The sequence below is a fragment of the Ptychodera flava genome, chromosome 15, assembly GCF_041260155.1.
Source record: "Ptychodera flava strain L36383 chromosome 15, AS_Pfla_20210202, whole genome shotgun sequence".
Lineage (NCBI taxonomy): Eukaryota > Metazoa > Hemichordata > Enteropneusta > Ptychoderidae > Ptychodera > Ptychodera flava.
Genome location: NC_091942.1, coordinates 16,615,326 through 16,637,371, shown reverse-complemented (window position 1 = coordinate 16,637,371; position 22,046 = coordinate 16,615,326). Strand labels below are relative to the sequence as shown.

The 22,046-nt window shown below is 37.7% G+C and overlaps 1 protein-coding gene across 2 annotated transcripts in view; it reads right to left on the bottom strand.

The window, feature by feature from the left end:
* Window positions 1-2,422: 2,422 nt before the first annotated feature.
* LOC139151346 (E3 ubiquitin-protein ligase RBBP6-like) overlaps window positions 2,423-22,046 on the bottom strand; it is a 40,126-nt gene continuing 20,502 nt past the window's right edge. Inside the window, exons 5-13 of one of the 2 annotated variants that reach the window (XM_070724051.1) lie at window positions 17,684-17,772; window positions 16,679-16,781; window positions 12,790-12,926; window positions 11,564-11,742; window positions 11,014-11,117; window positions 9,948-10,265; window positions 9,371-9,452; window positions 7,335-7,941; window positions 2,423-6,759 (exon numbers count right to left, since the gene is read on the bottom strand). In XM_070724051.1, coding sequence (XP_070580152.1) covers window positions 4,395-6,759; window positions 7,335-7,941; window positions 9,371-9,452; window positions 9,948-10,265; window positions 11,014-11,117; window positions 11,564-11,742; window positions 12,790-12,926; window positions 16,679-16,781; window positions 17,684-17,772 — 3,984 coding nt within the window. In that variant the 3' untranslated portion in view covers window positions 2,423-4,394. The remainder of the gene's footprint in view (window positions 6,760-7,334; window positions 7,942-9,370; window positions 9,453-9,947; window positions 10,266-11,013; window positions 11,118-11,563; window positions 11,743-12,789; window positions 12,927-16,678; window positions 16,782-17,683; window positions 17,773-22,046) is intronic. The other variant, XM_070724052.1, reaches the window with a different exon arrangement.

Below are 22,046 nucleotides of genomic sequence, written 5' to 3'. Positions count from 1 at the left end.
AGGTGGTCATAAGTACTGCTCTGTGGGTAACTTTGAACCAGATACTTGCACAGCAACCAGGTAGGGACAGTAGTATTTGGTTCTTTGGAAAAGTTTGATGTCAATATGAGCACAGTTCCAGACTTTTTCTTCCCAACATTTAAAATATTTTCAAAGTTATGGTGTATTTATGATCATTTAGTTGATGAGCATTGCTGGAAATTGTTATAGTTTCCTTCAGTAGTGACACTGAGGGCGCTATTCTGCCAGCCCACTACCCAAGCATAGCTGGCATCCGGTCAAGTGTAAGAGTTTTTTATAACATGGATGTACACTATTATGTGTTTTGTACAAAATTGTCAGTTTGAGGGGAAAGAGGAAGCTAATTGCAACTACCCTACTACTTGATTTGAAAATGCTCCTCCCTCTGCCAATTGTCAAAACTACTGACAGTGTGGAAATACATATTTAACATGGATATTGAAATTTTTATTCTAGTTTGCTGCCAGCAGCTACTGTACAACTTATGCATCAGGATTCAGCTTTGGCAGGCTCCAGTAGGGCAAAATAAATTAATCCAGGAAGTAACATCAATTCCTAAACTTATACGCCTTAAAGGGACATAAGCTGTAACTTGTGGCAAGTTTTTTAGTATTCTACTTCTGTATATCAACTACCATGTCTGACCCTAATCCGTTTGTCATGCTGAAATTTCGAGATATTCACCACTATTCTTTTTGTCAACACAACTTGTATGTGTGTAGTGATCATTGTTTATTGTTTACAAATGAATTCTAGTCCAGACTTGAATACAATTTTCAACAATAACAATGTAGATTATACTCATTTACCGTAGGTTGTGTTGATATGCTAAATACTTGGCATTAAATTACAGATTAGGGATTCAATGTGGAAAGTGTAGGGAAACCACAAAACAAAAGTTCTGAAAATAGCCAAAAGATACAGCTTATTGAGCTTTAATGTTTCTCATTGATCATGTGATACTAGCGTGAGCAGGGATGAAAAATATCTGATCATCAGATTTTTTAGGGCGATTTGAAAACATAGGGCCAAAGTCCCTGAAGCTACTACAGACATGGATACAAAATTAAGTATTTCCTTACTGTATGAAATTATCTCACTAAGGTCATCCTACGGACAAGTAAACTAAATATTAAAGCTGTCTGACCAGCGGTTTTGAAAGAACAAGCAACTCAACAGTTGACAGAGCTCTGTTGAGTTATGTAGAGAATAACCTTTTGTGACACATGTATTGATGAAGAAGGTGGATATCTTTGATTAACATTGTGAGTTCTGTTTAATAAGTTGAGACTGTACATACTCAGAGAAAGCACACTGAAGAGACAAAGGTTTGAAACTTAAGAAGTTCAAGGTCATCAAAAGCATTATAAGGAATCATGTTACACTTTCATTGCACTGTTTACACAGATTGCATAATTGCTATAAATAGCACATGAGGAATCTTTATACAGCCCAGCTTTACCATAAAACCCTATCACTTTGACCACTCTTTTAATTGACCACTCTATTTTTTTTCCTCAAAAGGTAATTTTATTTTATCCTTACCAAGTCAACCATAAATGGAAATTAGAACTTTCTCTATCTCTATCTCTATCTCTATCTCTATTGACTATTTTGAGCAATTTCTTTTAGATAACATACAGGGCACAATAAATGACGGTTCAGAATATGTCAAAGTTGGGATTCAGGAAAGTTGCCTTTACATGTTTTAATCCTCCAAGATGGTAAGCATTTCACTATGAACTGTAAAAAAAAATTGAACTTTCTGATAATTCTACACTAAAATTATTTTGGCTTTGATGATTTCCTAATTAATTCAATTATTTAAAATCATATTAATTATTTTTTTCTGGGTGAATTGATAGGGTTTATACAGTACAAGAATTACATACAATGTAAGTCAAATTTTGACCAAAAATGACAAAAAAATTCCTTAAAAATACAGATTTGCATATTTCATCACAATTTGAACAAGTCTAAGTTGGGTTACCCCTAGGGACCTGTATACCAAATAACAAAGCTGTCTGACCAGCGGTTATGAAGAAGAAGATTTTTTACCCAAAACACCTTTTTTGGCATTAATTTGCCTATTTTCAACAATATCAACAAATTAAAAAAAATAGTTTCTCAAAATCGTATTTTTCATCTACACAACAAATATCAAATCAGTAAGTACTGCGGTTCTCAAGATATTTGAGTGGACGGACGCCTCACAAACGGACATACATACATACATACATACATACATACATACATACATACATACAGACTGACGACGGACGCCGGACGGATACCCATCCCAATAGCTTCTATAGACTATAGTCTATAGTAGCTAAAAAACAGTAATCACGGGGCTGTGCAAAGACCACATCAGTCTTCATAAATTATGCCACATCAACACTTTCTTGTATTGTTTTTTAACAGAACGCTCTGGTTTTTATTGAAATTCTTTTGAAGTCACTTTTGATGAAAACTACCATCTCTTACAACTCACACAACATTACTGACACAAAAAAAATTGGGAAAGAACAGCCCTACATAATGTCATTACACAACACGTTTGAATCTCATTTTTCAAAATATACATTATTGTGCTTCACAAGATGGCGTATAACATCACTGCAAATACACTAAAAATGTACACCCTGGCTTTGGTCAGGTCCAACAAAAAAACTTGTTTCTCAGCACGAGCATTTGCATGGCAACAAGGCAGACATCTTTCGAGCAGTATGATTAAAAAAAAGTTTTTTTACAGTTTTTTTATGGTTTGTTGATTGTATTAGTTGTGATGCATTTTAAAAGAATACATATTTAAACAAAAATACACCAGGTTGTGTATTTGTAGTCTAAAGCAAAAGTTGATGTACAGCTAATGAACATTTTTAGAATAGCATCGACATCATAGGGGTAAAACTTTAAGTGACCAATGTCAACATAAATGACATGAAACAAACATCAAACGAAATGATGATATTTTAAGTTCACCAGAACATTGTCAACCATTGCTTTGAACCAAGTCAACATTCCTTTGAACCAAGTCAACAGTTGCATTGGCAAAGTCAGAGTCACATTGGACCAGGTCACAGTTGCATTGGACAAAGTCACCAGTTGCATTGAACCAAGTCAGTGGTTTCTTTGGACCAAGTCACCAGTTGCATTGGACTGAGTCGACAGTTGGACTGAACCTAGTCAACAGTTGCTTTGAACCAAGTCAATGGTTTCTTTGGACCAAGTCAAAAGTTGCATTGGACAAGTCAACAGCTGGACTGAACCAAGTCAACAGTTGCATTGAACCTAGTCAACACTTTCTTTAGACCAAGTCAACAGCTTCATCGGACCTAGTCAACAGTTGCATTGGACCAAATCAATAGTTTCTTTGGATCAAGTTATGTCAACTCTAAGGTTCTTTGATAGAGTAATTATGAAATATTCAGAAATGCATTCTCCTCAACACAGCTTGGAGCTGAATTACATTTCTTTGCCATGATTGCAAGAACAAATATAACACTATCACACAGAAGTAAGTATTCAGACCAAACGTAAATTCGTTACATAACTTTCAATAAGAGAGATGAGTGTACCCTTTCCTGTCAAGAGTCAAAAATGAATTTGGAACTTGTCTCACCACATCTGTTGCTGAAATGCTTTCTTGCTTATGAAGAAGAAACCTGAGCAGTCAAACTGCTTTCAAAATTTTCCAAAGTAAAGAGGATTACGATGCAAAACAGTTATTTTAGGCACTTCAAACTTATTTGCTTCTGCAAAGAGTCGGCTTCAGGAGTCTGGCAACAGGGCTTTGAATAATAACCCTATATTGAAAATGTTAACCATTGTTAAGACCACTTTAAGTGATCCCTTACATATTATGATCTCTGATTAGAAATCTACTCTCTTCTTGAAATGCTTACAGCAAAAACCACATAACCCCTTCCCAGTAAGTTTGATAGGGTGTAACTTAAAGACTTGGTACCATCATAATAGCGAAAGCAGTTTTACAATGCTGCCAACCATGTGACCGCACATAATCCACCATTTGACCGCACACAATCCACACGATCAGAAACTATATGAGACCGATTATTATTTTCCTGTATGGTCACACATTTTCGACCTTGAACTCCAGAAGTTGAAGATCATGCACAGTTGCAGTCACTCTTAATGATAGCGCAAGTATTTACAGTCCGGCAGTTTCAACCTTTCTGAGCATTGCACAGTTTCCAACGATGTTGGTGTTAAACTTGATGTCACCATGGGCTGTATGAAGCAAGCACCATTGCTATTAACATTCGTATTGTTCATCAAATCATGGAAATCGCCACCTACACCAACAAGAAGCAAGAGAACTATGGAAATGTCCTTTCATTGAATAACTTCTACTTGTCTTTGTGCTTGCTCTTTGATTTCTTTTTCGCCTTCTTGTGCTTGTGTTTCCTCTTCTTTGACTTGGCGCCCTCTTCCTCTTTGTCAGCAACCCGCTTCTTCTTGTTTTTATGCTTTTTGTGTTTCCTGTGTTTCTTGTGTTTCTTGTGTGATTTGTGGGAGGGACTCTTGCTGGGACTCTTGCTGCGGCCGGGACTGGCGCTGTCGCTGCTGCTGCTGTGACTCTTCTCTGCGTCAGATTCCGCCTTGACGGACTCTTCCTCGCTCTCTGATTCGCTGGACTCGTTGTAGTCTGGTTCAAAGTTGGCCTCGTTCTGGTCGAGGTCAAGCTCACTCTTCTGAGACACGGATGGGGATTCGACGCCGCTGGAACCGGACTCGTAATCGTCCTTCTCCCATTTTGATACTGGGACAGTAATTGTGATAAGTTGCTCATGAGACTGAGCGCCTTCACCACTTATCATGTGGCCATCCTTCTTAGAAAGATGTTCCTGGTTAACGCCATCCTCACTTTCAACTGAAAGTCTCACTTGTCTATGACCTTTGACATCGTCTCCAACAACAGTGATTGGGGGCAGTTTTTCTTTCACTTTCTCATCAGCCTTCACAACTTTGCTTTCGAGAAGTGCAGATCTCTTGCCCCTGACTGGACTGCTGCTGGATCCAGCACTAGAATAGTCAACAACTTTCACTTTGGATTTCAGTGAGTTCTTTGGTCCTGGTTCCTCTTTCAATAGAGGTTTTACAGCACTCTCCTTAGCTCCCTCGACGGGATTAACAGTTTTTGCAGGTTTTGTTTCCACATCTTCTTTCACAGTTCTAACCTCAGCAAACACTTTTTTGATTTGCTTGTCCTTCACCTCTTTCACAGCAACGTCCTTCACGTCGACACCTGCACCTTGGGCATCTCCATTGCCATGTGATGCTATCTCTGACTTTGCAACCTTGGCAACAGGCTCATCAGTCGCTGCATCACCATCAGATTTTGTATGCTTTCTTCTCTTTTTGGATTTTTCTTTCTTCTTCGTTTTCACTTTCTTTTCTGAATCACCGGCAGTCTGTTCAGCATCTCCCTCTTCCGCCGTACCACCTGCAGTTGACTCATCTTGCTCCTTTTGACCCTTCTCTCCCGACTTCTTCTTTTTCTCCTTCTTTTTCTTCCGGTCTTTTTTCACAGCAGCTTTCTCATCATCGTTAGGGACATCTGCTTCATGCTTTTCTGGCTTGGAAGACTTGGCTTTCTCAGCTGATGCTGTCGTCTTTTCTCTTCTTTTGGAGTCCCGCTGTTTGTCCGACTTTGCTCTTCTGGCATCAGCAGTTGTCCTTTGCTCATCTTTCATCGAGGATCTACGCTCTCTGCTATCCCTATGTCTATCCCTTTTCACTCTGTCTCTGTCTTTACTATCCCTCGCTCCGGCCTCCCTTTCAATACTCCGGGCTCGCTTCAATGCTGGTTCAATGTCAGGTGGTGGAGATCTCATTCTTGGAGCGGGGCGCTTGAGGTGCCTCTCCCTGTCCCTTGGATCTGGAGGCAGCCTACTGGACGAGGACCTCGATGGATGCGATGGTGAAAGGCGACGCCTCATGGGTGACCAGCCTCTGTCATCTTGCATCATGACAGGGGGTCTGTATCTGTCCTCATAGTATCGAGAGTCATAAGGTTGATCATATCGAGGGTCATACCTTGGTGGCTCATATCGTGGATCATGTCGCTCATATCTCTGATCATAACGGGGGTCGTACCTATCATAGTACCTTGGATCGTATCTGGGATCCTCATACCTTGGGTCGTACCTTGGATCATATGGAATGGCTTCTCGTGAAGGAGACCACGGTCTTCTGGCTCTGTATTGTGGTGAAGGGGATCTTCTTGCATAGGGATACCTGGATTGTCCATACGGTGATCTTGACCGTGATCTCCTGTAATATGACGGTGGCGGCGATCTTGAGTATCTTCTGGGTGGTGATCTAGAGAAGGACCTGCCCCTTGACCTGGGTCGTGACCTTGGCCTTGACCTTGGTCTAGATCTTGGCCTTGACCAAGGACTCAATCTGCTCCGAGTTCTCAATGGAGACTGAGACCGGCCACGTGAACGGGATCTGCTGTAGAAGCGTGGAGAGCGGCTTCTGCTAGGGCCTCTGGCAGGACTACGGCTGCGACTTCGACTGCGGCTGCTATATGAAGAGGACCGAGAGCTGCGACTGGAAGAGCCACTATAGGATGATGAACTGTACGATGAAGAGCGTGACCGGGATCGAGACGGTGACTTCTGTTTGCGCTTTTCTTGTTCAATTTTGTACTCCATTAACTCTCTGGCAAAATCATCCATTGGATCAGATTTCTTGACTGCCAAAGTTCTGAAATGGAAATTATAGAAATATTATGAGCTTAAGTACCACAAACTTTGTGCCATAGTATTTTTAACGGAAAATTTAATAACTTTTTTGGGCAGCAATCATCTATAATACTTTCTTACACAATCTAGATACCACACAGTGTTCCCGCTAAGGCTTATTTGCGCGCTAATTGCGCAGTGTCTCCGACTGCTCTCGCAGTGAAATTTCATGTTTTGCGCAACTTTAGTCTCAGTCATTTCAATCCGTATTAGTTTTGGAAACGATAACTCAGGGCGAAATGCGCGATCTCAGCATAGATTTTACTTCGGCGTTTCGAGTTTAGCGCCCGTTGGCAGCGTAGTTGCCACCAATGTTCATTGTACGTTGTGACGTACCTCAATAAATCAGCATATACATAAACGGACCCAGCTGTGAGGCAATCAGGCGTATCTCAAGTTGTGCACCCTCTCGAAACCTTTGAGGGAACACTGATACCACATCTACAGTATTTCTTGATGATTTTACATCCAACCTTTTAATGTATGTAATGCAAGAGGGGTTGACTACTTAAAACACAATATGACTGAAACACTCACTCTTTCAGCTTTTTCTGTTCTCTGTAGAATTCCTCTTCTGTCAATGGAACAGGTGGAGGGGGTCCAATAAATCCGGGGGGTGGCAGTGGAGGTCGCGGAGGACCAGGAGGAAAGCCTTGCTGTGGTGGTCCTATCATCCCTGGTGGAGGTGGTGGTTGGGGTGGTCCTCCTGGTGGTCCTGGCATATGAGAGCCAGGTGGTGGCATTGGTGGTCTCGGGCCAGGCCCAGGTCCAAGATGCCTTGGTGGCGGAGGTCCTCGATATCCTGGTGGTGGTGGTCCTGGTGGTGGAGGACCATGTGGTTGTCTCTGTTGGGGAGGTCGTACACCTCCAGGTGGTTGCATCCCTGGTGGCGATGTCACTCCAGGTGGGGGTGGCGGTCTATGCTGGTGAGGAGGGGGTCCTCTTGACCTTGGGCCTGGCGGTCTTGGAGGCTGGCTAAACGGAGGAGGGCCATGCATTCCTGGGGGTGGTGGTCCTGCGCCTGGAGGTGGTGGTCCTGAACCTGGAGGTGGTGGCCCTCCTCGTGGCCCTGGATGACCCATCATTTGCTGTGGTGGGCCTGGCCTTACAGGGGCACCTGCAACACCAATTGGATAAGTCTTGTCTGAGTACAGACAAGACAAATGTGTTATGGAACCTTATCACCTCCATGCAACCAATGCTAGAATTTCATGCTTACTGAAGAAGTACATGCAAATCATGGAGCAGCAAAATATTAGGGAAGATGATAGTGAGTGAAGATTTTTAAAGGTATAGAAATTAGCAAATGATGCATTCATTCTACCATAGGAGGGAGGGGGTAGTTATTTATAAAAAACTTACAACAAATGCAACCCATGGCACATGAGCTATGGATAGAACAATTTTACCCATACATCACCAAAAGTAAAAAATAACCACCATGCACTGGGTGAAGGCAAACAGATGACAAAGTAATTACTACAGAAATTATCTCAGCTTGCTGTTCAGACAGCTGGTTCATTTTGAAATTTACTTCAATTTGTTGAAAGTTTACTTGATATTGCTCATTTCAAACTGGCAGCTTTCATAAAAAATTCTTCAAAACAGGCCTTTTATACATACATCATGTCAATTATACAAAAGTGAAAAAGCCTTTCAGCCACAATTGATAGACGATATGACTGAGCCCTACTGTGAAAGAGGTTTTCATGGTAAGCTGACTGCAAGCTACAATAAATTCTGCAGTAGCAATATTTATCACACACGATTCCGCAAGTTTGATCTGTGAGAATATCATAATTACGTAATGACTGTTATATGAGTGCCACTAGTTAGCACACCATAGGTTTCTGTGGCTTATCTATCTCTCATTCTGCCGTGAACTGTGTTAGCGATCAATTACTATGAACTCCGACACCATGATAAACATGCGTATGTACTACAAAACATATTTCTCTTTTTTTCACAGGGTAATATGATGTTATTTTGGATGACAGTTTAAAGGTATACTGTCACCTGTTCCAATTTTGCCACAGTTACCATGGAAAGAGAAAATCTAACCAATCACAGATTTTAAGCAGGTGGCCGCTTTTTAAAAACAGCGCCCTTACATGGGCATTTTGATTACCAGGGAACCCCCTTTGACCATATATTAGGAGGCATCATGGGCCAGTGGCTAGAGCAGTGGACTCACGATCAAAGGATGGCGAGTTCTAGCCCCGGCATGGCTGTGGTGTTGTGTCCTTGGGCAAGGCACTTTATTCCTCATTGCTTCTCCCCACCCAGGAGTGATGGGTACCTGGTAGGACAGTGGTTGTAATGTGTGTGTTTAGCTCTGCTGCGCTTATTGGCTGCACATGTGAGCTGTTGCTTGCTCCCCAGGGAGTTGAGTGGTATCATATTAGGTCCAATGACCAGGGGTAATAATAATTGTAAAAAGCGCCTTGATCACATGTAGTATTGTGGATATGTGCGCTATATAAGAACCCAATATTATTATTTATTATTATATATTGGCATATTTAGATTACAGGTGACTGTATACCTTTAAATGAGGCTGGTTGAATACTTACTTGGCATTGGTGGTCTGGGTCCTCTGTAATTCGTTTGCTTCGCTGGAGCAAGATTTTGATGGACTATTGAAACATTGGTGGTCTAGAGAATAGAGAAAGAATGCCAATAATGGATGTTACTCACTGAACAGCTGAGCAATCTAAGCCAGTTTTGATATAGTTATCTTAAATGAAGTTTCAAGATATAAGATTTCCCACTTTTGCAATTTTTTCAAAAATACAGGCAGAGTAGTCATTTTGTTCAGTTGTAGGTTTTGACTCATATACTGGGTAAGGATCTAGATGTGTTGTTAAGATATATCATTCTTGTCAGAAAAGTCAAAATCTCTTTCTTTCCATTGTACCATATTAACCCTTTGAGCGCCAAAGTCAACTTTCGTCGCCTTTATAAAATGTACCCAAGTAAAATTTAATTCAGATTTTTGCCAAAATTTTGATGAAAACCTGTAGCCCATGAAATGTGATGTCCGTTTGATCCAAAACAATAAAAAAATTACAGAAAAATTTATAAAAATTGTTAAAATGTTGCACTAAAATTTTGGTGGGAAAAATTACAGCACTCAAATACAAACTTTACCTGCATGCTGCTATTGACAGGTACTGCAGTCACCGTAGTGATAGGTCTTTCGTCCTGCACAGGTGTGCTAGGTCTGCTGGGCCTCCCCTGTTCCGGCGGCTGGGTTGGTTGGTTCACAGGTACTCTGGGTTGATTGCTGGGGGCACTTGTCAAGGGTACGGCTGCTAATGGTTTGCCCATCATACTATGCCGGGCTGGGTTGGGTTGTAGGGGTGGCGGTGGTGGCCTTGGCTGTTCAGGCTGCCTGCTGACCGGAGCCAGCTGCTGTTTCCTTCTTGCCTTGGTGTACCCTGTGTCATTTCTGAAGTTGATCACAGCCTAGTAAACAAAATCATGATTTAATGATGTCAGTCTATGGTGTCATAGTGACAGGGCAAATTCAAATATTGACCTTTTACTAAAAGACAGATAATGGTTATATGTTGGGTAAGATCATTAGACAAATCATTCGAATGACAAAGACACCACAAATAATCTGAACATCTGATTTGAAGTCAACTTTGGAAAAAAAAAATTATTTCAAAGTTGTCTGAGATTCTGCTTTGGACATGCAAAAACTATACTGAAATCAATGTACTGTATCATATCATCAAACAAATTGATGAGCTGAGGTATATCATGGTCCTAACATCACACATGCAACAAGCAGTCCGAAACTTGACAATGAACTCCAATCACATCCTAGGTAAATATTCTTTTCACTTTTTTCCTTGATGTACTTTTTCACGCAATATTTTTAATGTCAGTATTTATTATACAAAACCACATCTACCTGTGAGCAAGTTACCTTTTTTATTGACTACTTTTGTTTCAGTATTTTGCTCAATTACACACTTCTGCACTAGTATTTGTTTGATATGGGTATTTTATGTACCACACATTAACAGATTTCACTTGTTGGGTTGTTAAAATGTTTCTGGTACATTCAATTGTTGACTTAGATCTAGGAATTATTTAATTCACAGCGCCAAGTATAAACTCTTTTCATCAGGTGAAAACAGCACAATTTGTAACTTTGGCTCAATGTGGATATTGACATTGAAAGTAATGAAGAAGTTTCACTTACTTGTCTGAGAAATTTGTTTGCGATGAGGGAGTCTGGTGAAACATCAGACTCCTCACAGCCAGGACACTGGTGGTTCTCTGTGTCCAGTAAAGCATTACGGATACCTGGATGGAAATGTTACATATATGACATAATACAGTACTTACTTCTGGAAGTTACCAGCAAACGTAGACAAGTTTGAATTTACTTGTATCAACTCTACAATACTTTTTTATATTTTCAAGCTACCGTAGTTACACTTAAAAGTCACAGGAAAATGCTCAGCTTTCTACATTTGCAACAATTTTTACGGTGCATTTAATCTTCCAGTTTCATGAAAGACTGCAAAGTCAACATGCTGAGGGCTCCAAATGTCACAAAAGTAATTTAGGAAAACTGACATTTTAGGACAGCAAATCATGGGTGGCTGATCAATATTTCTAGCTTTCACATATTCAGTTTTTTCAACGGACTTTACTGGAGAGTTTACATCTTTAATTTGCACTGAATACGATCCATCAAACAAGCATGGAAAATATAACTTGAAATAATAACTGAAATATAAACTTACAGTCATCGCAGTAACTGTTTCCACAGCACGGTACAACTACAGCATCGGTCAACAAATCGGAACAAATTCTGCACTGCAACTCAATTGGTACAGTCGCCTCCTCAACGAATAAAGGTGCACTTGGCTGTGGGTCAGGCACGAATGGTGGTTTCTCTTTCTTTCCAACTTTATAAGCTTCCCTATAAAGCAAAATACATTTACGACGGTATTAGGATTTTCACTTTAAACATGACAGCCACACTTGCTGAATAAGCTGGAGCATGAGCACCCTAGAATTCTTCTATTATATACCCCGGGAAAGCACAATATGAAAGAAAAGAAGCAAGTTATGAATCTGTGAAGCATTGTTCTCAAAACCATGGTTTGGCCAAAACAGTACAGGTTAAAGTAGTGTGCGCCTCGAAAGTGAAAGACTTAAACTTTTGCTCAAACTTTCCTGAATGAAACTTTCAACCATTCTCTTACCAAATCAACAATAAAAATTGGGGGTCACCGTGCAGACATTGAAACTAGCGAAACAAATTACCCAACATTTTGCGATATTTGAAAATCAAAATGGCCACCATGCCAGTGTTAACTCTATGGGGAAAAATAAAATTTTGGATTTTCAAAAAACTAAACCCGTGAAAGTTTTGCTTTCTCCAAAAGCTTTACAATGAGCCCCCAACAAGTGGTAGATCAGGAAAGAATTGTAGAACTTTGAGAATCCAACTCTCTGTCCCCGAGGTGCGTTCTACCTAAATATCACTCACTGGATTACGGTTGTATGACTTGTATGCTCTGAATGATAGCACCATCTGGAAAGATTACCTGAAACCCTGTCATCATCACACTTTATCATAACTCTGTTTTTGTAAATGGAATGGCTGTACATATGTTCACTTAAACTTCATAATATTTAACAGTGATATTAAGTTAAACTTCATAAAAGGGCTAACATTGAATATAGGGTTTCCTGTAATTTCACAGACATTCAAATGACAGGAATGATGATCTGTGGACTTCTTTCAAGTTGCTCTATATTTGAAGGTAGTAGAATTCTACTCGGGAATAAAAAGGAAGAAATATTGTTCTACAGACTCAGTTTGCCCAAGGGGATCACCTGAAGGCCAAACAAGAAAAGCCAATTGCGTGTGGAAATGCATGTATTTCGGTGGACGCATGTGCTCATGCCTTTGTTTGTACAGTGGTCCATTCAAATTCCAACTTCAAGCTTTTGTACTCACTCATCAATGATAGGCACAGCATAGTATCCAGTGGAAGTGATCATAGCACCACGGTGAGCAGCACTGTCTACAGGTTTCATAAAGCTGCGAGGTATACCGGTACTTGGCTTTGGTTGACGAACATCTCTTTTATCATCCTGTAAACACAGAATATAGGAATATTGGGTTATGAAACAGCATGTGTAAGTCAGTTGAGTAACTAGGTAACACCTCAGCTCATCAAACTTGAGAGCAAGTTCTTCTTCGCAAGCTGGCTATATATGTTTTCTTTTTTTAATTTCATGTAGTCATTCCTTTTCCATCCTTCCTCACACACTGATAGAGGCTTGCACCTGAAATGTTTGGTCTCCATCATGCTGTTTGTCATCTTTTCATCCTGAATATCTAGATTTTTAGTCCCCACGGACACCGTCCGGGGGGACTTATAGGTTTGGTCATGTCCGTGCGTCCGTCTATCTGTGCGTCCGTCCGTTCACGCAGATATCTCAGAGACGCCTTGAGTGATTTCGTTCAAACTTGGTACAAGGATAGTACCCTACCTCATACAGATGCATGTCGATTTGTTTCACAATGCGATCAAATTTGGCCGTGTTAGAGGACTTTTTAGTTTTCACCTCCATAGACTCCCATGTATAAGGCAGTCCATAGACTCCAATGTATAAGGCAGTCCATAGACTCCCATGTATAAGGAAGTCCATAGACTCCCATGTATAAGGCAGTCCATAGACTCCCATGTATAACTATAAGGCCGAGAAAAATAAAAATTTAGTTTCTCATCGTATTCATATTGCAAAAAGGATGCAGTGACACAGATTTTAGTCACCACAGATAAAGTCCAGGGGGCTTATAGATTGCGTCATGTCCGTCCATGAGTCCATCCATGAGTCCATCTGTTCACACAGATATCTCAGACACTTTGACAAAATGTCACGTGACCTTGGTGACCTTTGACCTCAAATATACATATTTGTGCATAACTCAGTAAGGCCAAAAAAAAAAAAAAAGAAATGTTTCTGGTCAGGTCTTTCTTTAAAAAATGGTGCGGCCACGCGCTTTTATTTATTTATTTATTTTTTTTTTTCCCCTCAAGGGAGGGAGGAGGGTCAGTTTTATAGTTTTATCAATATAGTCACATATATACTGTTCATGCAGTCACTGATCATGCCCCCCCAAAGAATTTTCTCTTTCACTTCAGCCATTTTGGTTTGGTGTCAGCCACGGCCGCCAGCCACAAACAGAAAAACATAGGGCAAAAGTCCCTGAAGCTACTATAGACATGGATACAAAATTAATAATTTCCTGACTGTATGAAATTATCTCACTTAAGTCATCCTAGGGACTTGTAAACCAAATATTAAAGCTGTCTGACCAGCGGTTTTGAAAGAACAAGCAACTCAACAGTTGACAGAGCTCTACTGTGTTATGTAGAGAATAACCTTTTGTGACACATGTATTGATGAAGAAGGTGGATATTTTTGATTAACATTGTAAGAGTTCTGTTGAATAAGTTGAGACTGTACATACTCAGAGAAAGCACACTGAAGAGACAAATGTTTGAAACTTAAGAAGTTCAAGGTCATCAAAAGCATTATAAGGAATCATGTAACTTTCATTGCACTGTTTACACAGATTGCATAATTGCTATAAATAGCACATGAGGAATCTTACAGCCCAGCTTTACCATAAAAACCCTATCACTTTGACCACTCTTTTAATTGACCACTCGAATTTTTTCCTCAAAAAAGTAATTTTATTTTATCCTTACCAAGTCAACCATAAATGGAAATTAGAACTTTCTCTATCTCTATCTCTATTGACTATTTTGAGCAATTTCTTTTAGATAACATACAGGGCACAATAAATGACGGTTCAGAATATGTCAAAGTTGGGATTCAGGAAAGTTGCCTTTACATGTTTTAATCCTCCAAGATGGTAAGCATTTCACTATGAACTGTCAAAAAAAGTTGAACTTTCTGATAATTCTACACTAAAATTATGTTGGCTTTGATGATTTCCTAATTAATTCAATTATTTAAAATCATATTAATTATTTTTTTCTGGGTGAATTGATAGGGTTTATACAGTACAAGAATAACATACAATGTAAGTCAAATTTTGACCAAAAATGACAAAAAATTCCTTAAAAATACACATTTGCATATTTCATCACAATTTGAACAAATCTAAGTTGGGTTACCCCTAGGGACCTGTATACCAAATAACAAAGCTGTCTGACCAGCGGTTATGAAGAAGAAGATTTTTTACCAAAAACACCGTTTTTGGCATTAATTTGCCTATTTTCAGCAATATCAAAAAATTAAAAAAAGTAGTTTCTCAAAATCATATTTTTCATCTACACAACAAATATCAAATCAGTAAGTACTGCAGTTCTCAAGATATTTGAGTGGACGGACGCCTCACAAACGGACATACATACATACATACATACATACATACATACATACATACATACATACATACATACATACATACATACATACAGACTGACGCCGGACGGATACCCATCCCAATAGCTTCTATAGACTATAGTCTATAGTAGCTAAAAAAGGGTGACGCGCTGTTGTTCAAGTGACGCGCGCGCTGACCAGAAACATTTCTTTTCTTTTTTTTGGCCTAACCACAAGTGCTACACCCTTCATATATGGCATGATGGGACACCTTATGACGCCAGATATTGTACCTCATTAATTATGTGCATGTCTAATTTGGAGCAAGCCAATAGAGCTGGAGGTCTGATTTTTGGTATATAGGGATAACTTAGCAATACAATTTTTTTGACAAAATGTCATGTGACCTCATTGACCTTTGACCTCAAATGTACATATTTGTCCATTACTCAGGAACCACAAGTGCTACACCCTTCATATTTGGTATGATGGGACACCTTATGACGCCACATATTGTACCTCATTAATTATGTGCATATCTAATTTTGAGCCAGCCAAAAGAGCTAGATGTATGATTTTTTGTATATAGGGTTAGACTATAGGATAGAAATTTTTTGACAAAATGTCATGTGACCTCGATAACCTTTTACCTAAAATACATGATTATGTCAATAAATAAATAACCACAAGTGCTATGTCCTTTATATTCAGAAGGATGGGAGACCTTACGACAACACATGCTTTACCTCATTAATTATGTACATATATAATAGTGGGCAAGCCAATAGAGCTAGAGGTCTGAATTTCGGCATATATGGATTAATTAGCGATACAATTTTTTTTTCAAAATGTCACGTGACCTTGATGACCTTTGACCCTGATTATGCATATATATGCATAACTCAGTAACCACAAGTTCTTTACCATCAATTTTGATAGGATAATAGACCTTAAGGTGTCACATCTTGTACCTCATTTATTATGCGCATATGTATTTCTTGGCTGGCCAATACAGCTAGAGGTCTGATCTTTTTTCCCGATTTAGAACAATAACTTTGACATGCCTCTTGTTTCAAATCGGGAACAATGACATAGACCTGTGTGTCCATAGATCTGAACATATACACTCCAGGGATACTTCTAATGACCACATTTCCCTGCCCTATCAAGACTAATACTCCTATTACAAGTGGGGACTATGTCATTGTCAATGACTTGTTATCCCAAACTTTTGGTTGTTGTTTTGTCAAACTATTATTTTAAAGATATGCATGGAAGCAGTAATCAAAGTAACAAAAGATGTCCATTGCTAGAAAGCTGTAACTTTGAAATTATTTCACAAGAGAATGAGTTACCAACACAATTTTGGCGTGGTGTAAATAATTTTTCATTTGGTAAGGTTGCATTTCAATATGATCCACAAAGAGAACAGACTATCGAGACAGGAATCAACTCAATGGTTCATGAACACAGATACTTACCGAATTTGTAGGGCAGTTTTTGATGTAATGACCAGGCTGTTTGCATCTGAAGCACACATAGGTTGGAGGTGGAGGTCCAGTAGGGTAACGTGCCTTGCTGTAACTGGAAATATAACAAAAAGTTGAATATCATGGCCTGACATGACAAGGATAAAAGAGAAATCCACACTGTGAACCCACACTGTATATAACTGTGGTAAATCACAATGGTTTTGCATTGTCATTGTCTTCATCACTGATATCAGAATACACAGGATCAAAGAGAGTACATGGTGGCTTGTGAGCAACATGGTACACAAAACAAGGCTGTAAGCTATACATCGATGGTATAGTTTGAGTTTGATGTTTTCTAGTTTCAAAAGAGCTAGATGACACTTTCATAAATTTTATGAAATGACAGTATTTTGTCAACATCTTCCTCTTTTCAAAATGCAATGATGCTTTTCTAAGGTTAAAAAATTCACCTCCTCCCCTTTATGGACTGTCTACTTGACCACAGGCACCATTCCATACAATAGGGTTGAACAAAATAGTTGGAAAGATTAGGGAGGAATATGGCATGGAAAAGGATCAACAAACATAAATTGCATTTTTGCAGTAAAATATACAGTTTAATGGTTGACCTGATGTGCCATCTTACAAAACTTAATGACCAGTGAGAAACAAGTTTCACAACAGATTTGAAGAACTCTTGTACTAACCAGATGAGAGATGTTCAACATGGAAGCAAAGCCAGACTTTCCTAAGATTATATGGTATGACCATACACACTCTCTACGCAGTTATGGAACAAATATACACAACAGGATTATTCTTGTTCCTTCTGTAAATGTTCTCAGGTAATACTCGCTTGATTTCTGTTTTCATTCCAAAAATTTTGTGCGCAAAAGTATAATCACTTGTATCTGGTGAAGAAACATGACCTATTTTGATTCTACACCAGTGATTGGCTTTTACACTTTTATCACCAGGCAATGAAACTGTGACGTCTGAGATTTAACTTACGTTGAGGGATCATAATCTTTACCCGACTGTTGTATCATCGCAGTGATTTTATCATGTTCTGAGGCATTGGCGCTCACCAAATCTGCAGTCTGTTGGGAAAAAAGAGTTCATATATACCAAATATTTCTCACTATACAACAGATATAACTATTTGTATGGCAATGTTATAGCCATCTTTACTGACAAATATGTGTTGATGTAAATATTTCTTGGTTTTCATAAAGTATACATTGAAACAGAGTAAAAAGTGTGATGAACTTGAAGTCAGATGAGGACTTGATATTCTGGTAACACATACAAATGCAGCAAACATGCTGAACAATATCTGCGGTGTAATTACTTTAGATTTCCAGTTTGCTGTGCAGAGATAAAGCAACTGTAGCAATCGGTGGCACTTGTCACAAACTCTTCTTGATGATGTATGTACTGGACTAGAGATGAACTCTTCCATCGGTAAAATGCTTTTATGGACATTTTTGAGTTCAACCGGCAAACTGACAAACCAAACTTTGAGACTCTGGGTCTCATTTACCTTTCTGGTGTCAGAATTCTGAGGCTTCCTCAGTCGCGGTTTGCAAATGTAGTTGCTTTGTTATCTCATTCAAAACGGCATGCAGCAGGGCAAGTTTTGCAGCCATACAGCAGGGCAAGTTTTGAAGTCTTGTAAGATATTGAGGAACTTCAATTTTGGACATTGTGTGCGTTTACTACGGTTTCATTTGATTTCAGTTATGCCAAAGACAATCACAAACACTGGAGTGAAAGCACTATCTCAGAACAGAAACTACTTTCTAATCAGTTGACACTAATAATTTGACAAAGGATGTATGATTTCCCTTGAATGATTGCATTTTGATTCATTTTCGGAACTACCCTCGTTTTTCTTTTTGATAAATGTTCTTGGGTTTTGTCAACGTAATCTTTTTTCATTTAGGACTGCATGCAATGCCAGTGTCAACACATCAAACCATTAACAAGGAATAAACAAAATAAGTCTTTATTGAATCTTATCAATAAATATTAAAAAAAATATAATACAAAACAAGTTTAGAAAATGTTTGTAAATATGTCAAAATACTCCAAAAATTCAATATTCCAAATATTAAAAAAATCTATTCATTCCTAAATCACATTTCAAAGACTTGGTAAACATCTTCGAATTGAAATACTTTAACCCTTTAAGTGCTGTAATTTTTCCCACCAAAATTTTAGTGCAATATTTTACCAATTTTTATGAATTTTTCTGCTATAATTTTGATAATTTCGAACCAAATGGTCATCACATTTTATAGGCTACAGTTTTTTATCAAAATTTTTTCAAAAATCTTTAAAAAATTGACTGAGATATATTTTTTAAAGGCGACAAAAATTGACTTTGGCGCTCAAAGGGTTAAGGGACAACACATTGCATTGAGGGCTGTTCATCAAACAAAACATGAGCAAACTTCGAGGTACAAGGCATTTGTAACATTGTTCACGGTTTGTGTATTTTGAGAAAATAAACTTGGCAATGTAGTGAAAATTGCATTATTATTTCTTAAAACCCCACTGTATAATTAAAATTAATACTACCATATTTTATCTATGATGATAACCCTGATTAAAATGTAAGTACAGAAGTGATATTGCTGTGTACTTGCAACTATTTCAGAAATCATAATGTTTAAAAAAGTAATTCATTCACCTCAACTATATATATATATATATATATATAATATATAATATATAATATATATGTATATGTATATATATATATATATATATATATATATGTATATATATATATATATATATATATATATATATATATATATATATATATATATATATATATATATATATATATATATATATATAGTTTTGACACCATCATGATCTTGCCACAGTCACTCGACAAGATCTTGCATAGTTGCCTGAAAGCATTCTGTGGAACAACTGCTTCTCACTACTCTTGTAACTTGTTACTCAACTAAAAAAAGGTAAACCTCTGCAATATAGCCTCCCTGAAGACACAGCAAGTATCCCATACAGATAGGTTATTTGATAGGCTAGTGAACTATCTGTATGAAAATTCTGTCATTATGGGGAAGTGTCCTGATCAGAAAGGTGTCCATAAGAATAGGTTCCACTGTATCAGAAAGATAATGTGGAGCTAAAAGAAAACTTGACATTTTCTTCGTCTTATCAGCTGAAAACAATGTACTAAAAGCAGACTACAATCTTGGTTCGGTGATCCTTTCTGACATACATGATCAACAGAAATTCCATAAGCAGTATGTAAATTACATTTCCTTGACCTTCAAGAGAATGCAGTTTGGATCAAAATAAATCTACCTATCTACATATATATATATATATATATATATATATATATATATATATATATATATATATATATATATATATATATATATATATATATATATATATATATATATATTTAATTTAATTTATGGAATGGCTGACCTGAGAATGATTCAAATGTATGGTTACACTAAAAATGTTACAATTTAAATTAATTTACATTAAATGAAATGAATATGGAACTCTTGCACATGGCGCTATTGCTAATATTGGTATGTTTAGGTCACTGACCTAAGAAAACGCTGAGCCACCGATTTCTAATTTGTACGATATATTGATACACATAATTTTTTCCCCACAGTGGTAAATAAAAAGCATAAAAAATCAGACTTTTTCTGCATTGTACATTAAATACTACGATTTATACTTATCATGGTAAAACATATATCTATAGATGTGTACAAAAATGGCAAGCAAAATCTCAGTATTTGGACCAATAAAATGGACAGATACAATGACAGTTATCATTTTTTGACACTGCTACACAAAACATATTTGTGATGTAATATAAATCAGGACAGTCAACCCTGAACATTTATCACCTGGTAAAATATTCATGGGGTAACCGTCCTAGAACTATACAATCAAAGAAACTGAATTCTAAATCCATGCCATGTCTCCCTAAATGAATTGCTCCTTTTTTGTCAAAAAAATGCAAATAAGGATGAAATATACACTGACAGAAAAAATTGTGACAAAAACCAATTAAGATATTCTATGAGTTCTGAATATCTTTGTTTCAGAAATACAAGAAATGTTATTTTACTGTTTTTTAACAAATAATTCAGCTACTGGATGGAAGGAGCATTGTTACATGATGTGGATTCCTGGATAATGTAGTGATGTTCTTGTACAAAAAAATTCAGATGTTTCCATGGGCAAAATGACAGATGTAACATCTTACAGAAACAAAATTTTAAAAGACAGATGATCAAACAATCTATCAACTGACATAAATTTTGTAAAAGATGATAATACACGCTGACTTCTAAGACAGGAGAAGAATGTGAGTCAGCTTCTTGTCAGTCAAGATGAGTCATAAGGTTCAAGAAAATTCTTCATGACTGCATCTTTTCCATGAAACTGTGTACTTGTAAAGATAGCTGAGACTCAGAAATCCTAACAAATCTTCTTTTGTGAAAAGTATTGCTATGCGCATGGCAAAAAGAAACCTAAACATCTCTTTCATGCAAAAAAATACATTAAAATGAATTAAAAATTATGAAATCTGGATATGTCATGTTATAGCAGAGGGATGTTTTATGATACACTTGTTCAATATGGATTGCACAATTACATGCAAGCCCTTATGATGTTTAAAAGTACTGTATAAACACACAAAATGGCACTTCTCTACAATATTGCAAAGTCAACAGAAAATATACAATATCGTCTATGCATAAATTATCAATTATATATTAAACACTTCAGAACATAAATTTACAATACACTTGAAACTACCTGCTCATTTTGAGCTGTAATGCAACATGAAGCTTTGAAATGAGTAGAAAACCGAAGAGTTTCGATGCAATCATTTCAAACTTCAAAGGCAGATTTCATGTGACTGGCAGTGAGATCTTGTAAGGTGAAAGTTGACAAGGTCATGTGACCTACAGAACATTTACAAGTTATGGTACATCTCTGTATGTTACATCAGGTTACATGGGTAAAGGGTAAAGGCCCTGAAGAGTTCATAAGAGCAAAATGATATTCTAAAGAAAATCTTTCACTCAAAAAAGCTGGAGTGATTTTTGAAAAATAGTACTTAGACAGACACATATACATATACAGTGACAGTGACAACTAAGGACCAAAATATTGCACTTGCTCATTTTATAACCACGTCACGCTACATACAATTGAGTCCACAACACACAGTACACACAGAATCAAATTCACACGTCATTCTTCAGTGCACACAACACAGATAAAACTCATACACAATTCTGCTTTTCCCAGCTACATGTGCACATGAAGTCAGAGACATGATAAGAGCTTA